Source organism: Leopardus geoffroyi, chromosome A2 (assembly GCF_018350155.1).
Source record: "Leopardus geoffroyi isolate Oge1 chromosome A2, O.geoffroyi_Oge1_pat1.0, whole genome shotgun sequence".
NCBI lineage: Eukaryota > Metazoa > Chordata > Mammalia > Carnivora > Felidae > Leopardus > Leopardus geoffroyi.
Genome location: NC_059331.1, coordinates 29,132,851 through 29,134,047, shown reverse-complemented (window position 1 = coordinate 29,134,047; position 1,197 = coordinate 29,132,851). Strand labels below are relative to the sequence as shown.

Here is a 1,197-nt window from a genome sequence, read left to right as displayed (position 1 = left end):
GGAAAGCCACTCTAAAACCTGATGAAGTCTTCTTCTGATGCTCTGAACAGGGAAAGTTTAGAGTGAGGGTTGACATTTCCCATTTAGCATATTGTTCAACAACTTTTCACAAGTGGATCCCGATTTCCAGGAAATGAAATAAAGACAGCAGAATTATCAGTCTGAAGCTCCACAAGCTAAAAAAGGAGCTCTTTTGAGGGATGCCATCTCCATGTGAAGTCCAGACTGCCCAACATACTGGGAACTGTGTTTGGGGGTCAGGTTCCCACAGCTCCCTAGGTTTAAGGGAGTCAAGTCTAAGGTGAAGGCAGAGAGGGGAGAAGGGGACATAAAAAATGAATTTTAGGTTTTCTGCACCACAAGGCATTTGGGCTATGGTGGCTAATGTGCTTCAACATCAAGGAATCCCTCCTCCTGGGAACCAAGAAGAAGTCTCTCAAAACTAGAAGAGAAAGGTGTTTCCCCCCTGTATCAATCTAGCTTCAGTGATATTCTAATAGGGACATATGCCCTTCCCCCAATGAAATATTCTGTGTGCTAACAACATAGATTAAAAAAAAAAAGTCAAACAAAATTCTGCACATTTATAGAACTTGTTAAGAATAGTATTTTAAACTGTACATTCACCAGAAGTACAAGACTGTGCACACTTCAGTTGGCATCTCCAGCACCTTCAGCTTTTGGTGCCTGGTCTTTTTGGGCATCTCTGTTTTCTGCAGGGTTATTCCCACCCTTGCAGCATCCCCTTTTCCCTTTTGGTACCTTCTCTCCCTTCTTTGTAGGGGCCTTCTCAGGCTTGGGCTCTGGCTCTGGAGAGTGGGTTTTAGCAGATAAACTCGCAGAACTTCTCTGTGGCTCATCCTTCACCCTGGCTTTATCACCTGTAGCATCACTTTCAGCCTTTTTTGGGCATGGTGGTGATGGAGGGACACAGCATGGAGTCATTGGACATAGGGATGCCGGCTTTTATTGGTCCAGGGGTCCTTCTCTCATCTTCTTCACACTGCGCCAGTCATCTCTGTCTTAATCATCTCTTGTCTTAACAGAGCATAGATGTGTTCGGTAAAATGTGTTGAGCTAGTCAAAATAATGACCATTTTATGTTTATATGACTTAAATTTGAGGAAAAAAAAAGAAAGAAAGATGGGGCATGTAAATCACTAAGCAGGTGGGCAGGAATTTCTGGTGATAACATCA

General features: G+C 43.3%; 1 protein-coding gene across 1 annotated transcript; it reads right to left on the bottom strand.

Moving 5' to 3' along the window:
• Positions 1-386: 386 nt before the first annotated feature.
• On the bottom strand, positions 387-945 carry LOC123607203 (non-histone chromosomal protein HMG-17-like). Its single transcript, XM_045496367.1, has one exon. It carries the CDS (start codon positions 943-945, stop codon positions 652-654), a length of 294 nt encoding a protein of 97 aa, XP_045352323.1. The 3' UTR covers positions 387-651.
• Positions 946-1,197: the final 252 nt, after the last annotated feature.

What these genes read in the sequence shown, in the direction of transcription:
- LOC123607203 (XM_045496367.1), bottom strand. Translation starts at nt 945, where the DNA reads ATGACTCCATGCTGTGTCCCTCCATCACCACCATGCCCAAAAAAGGCT.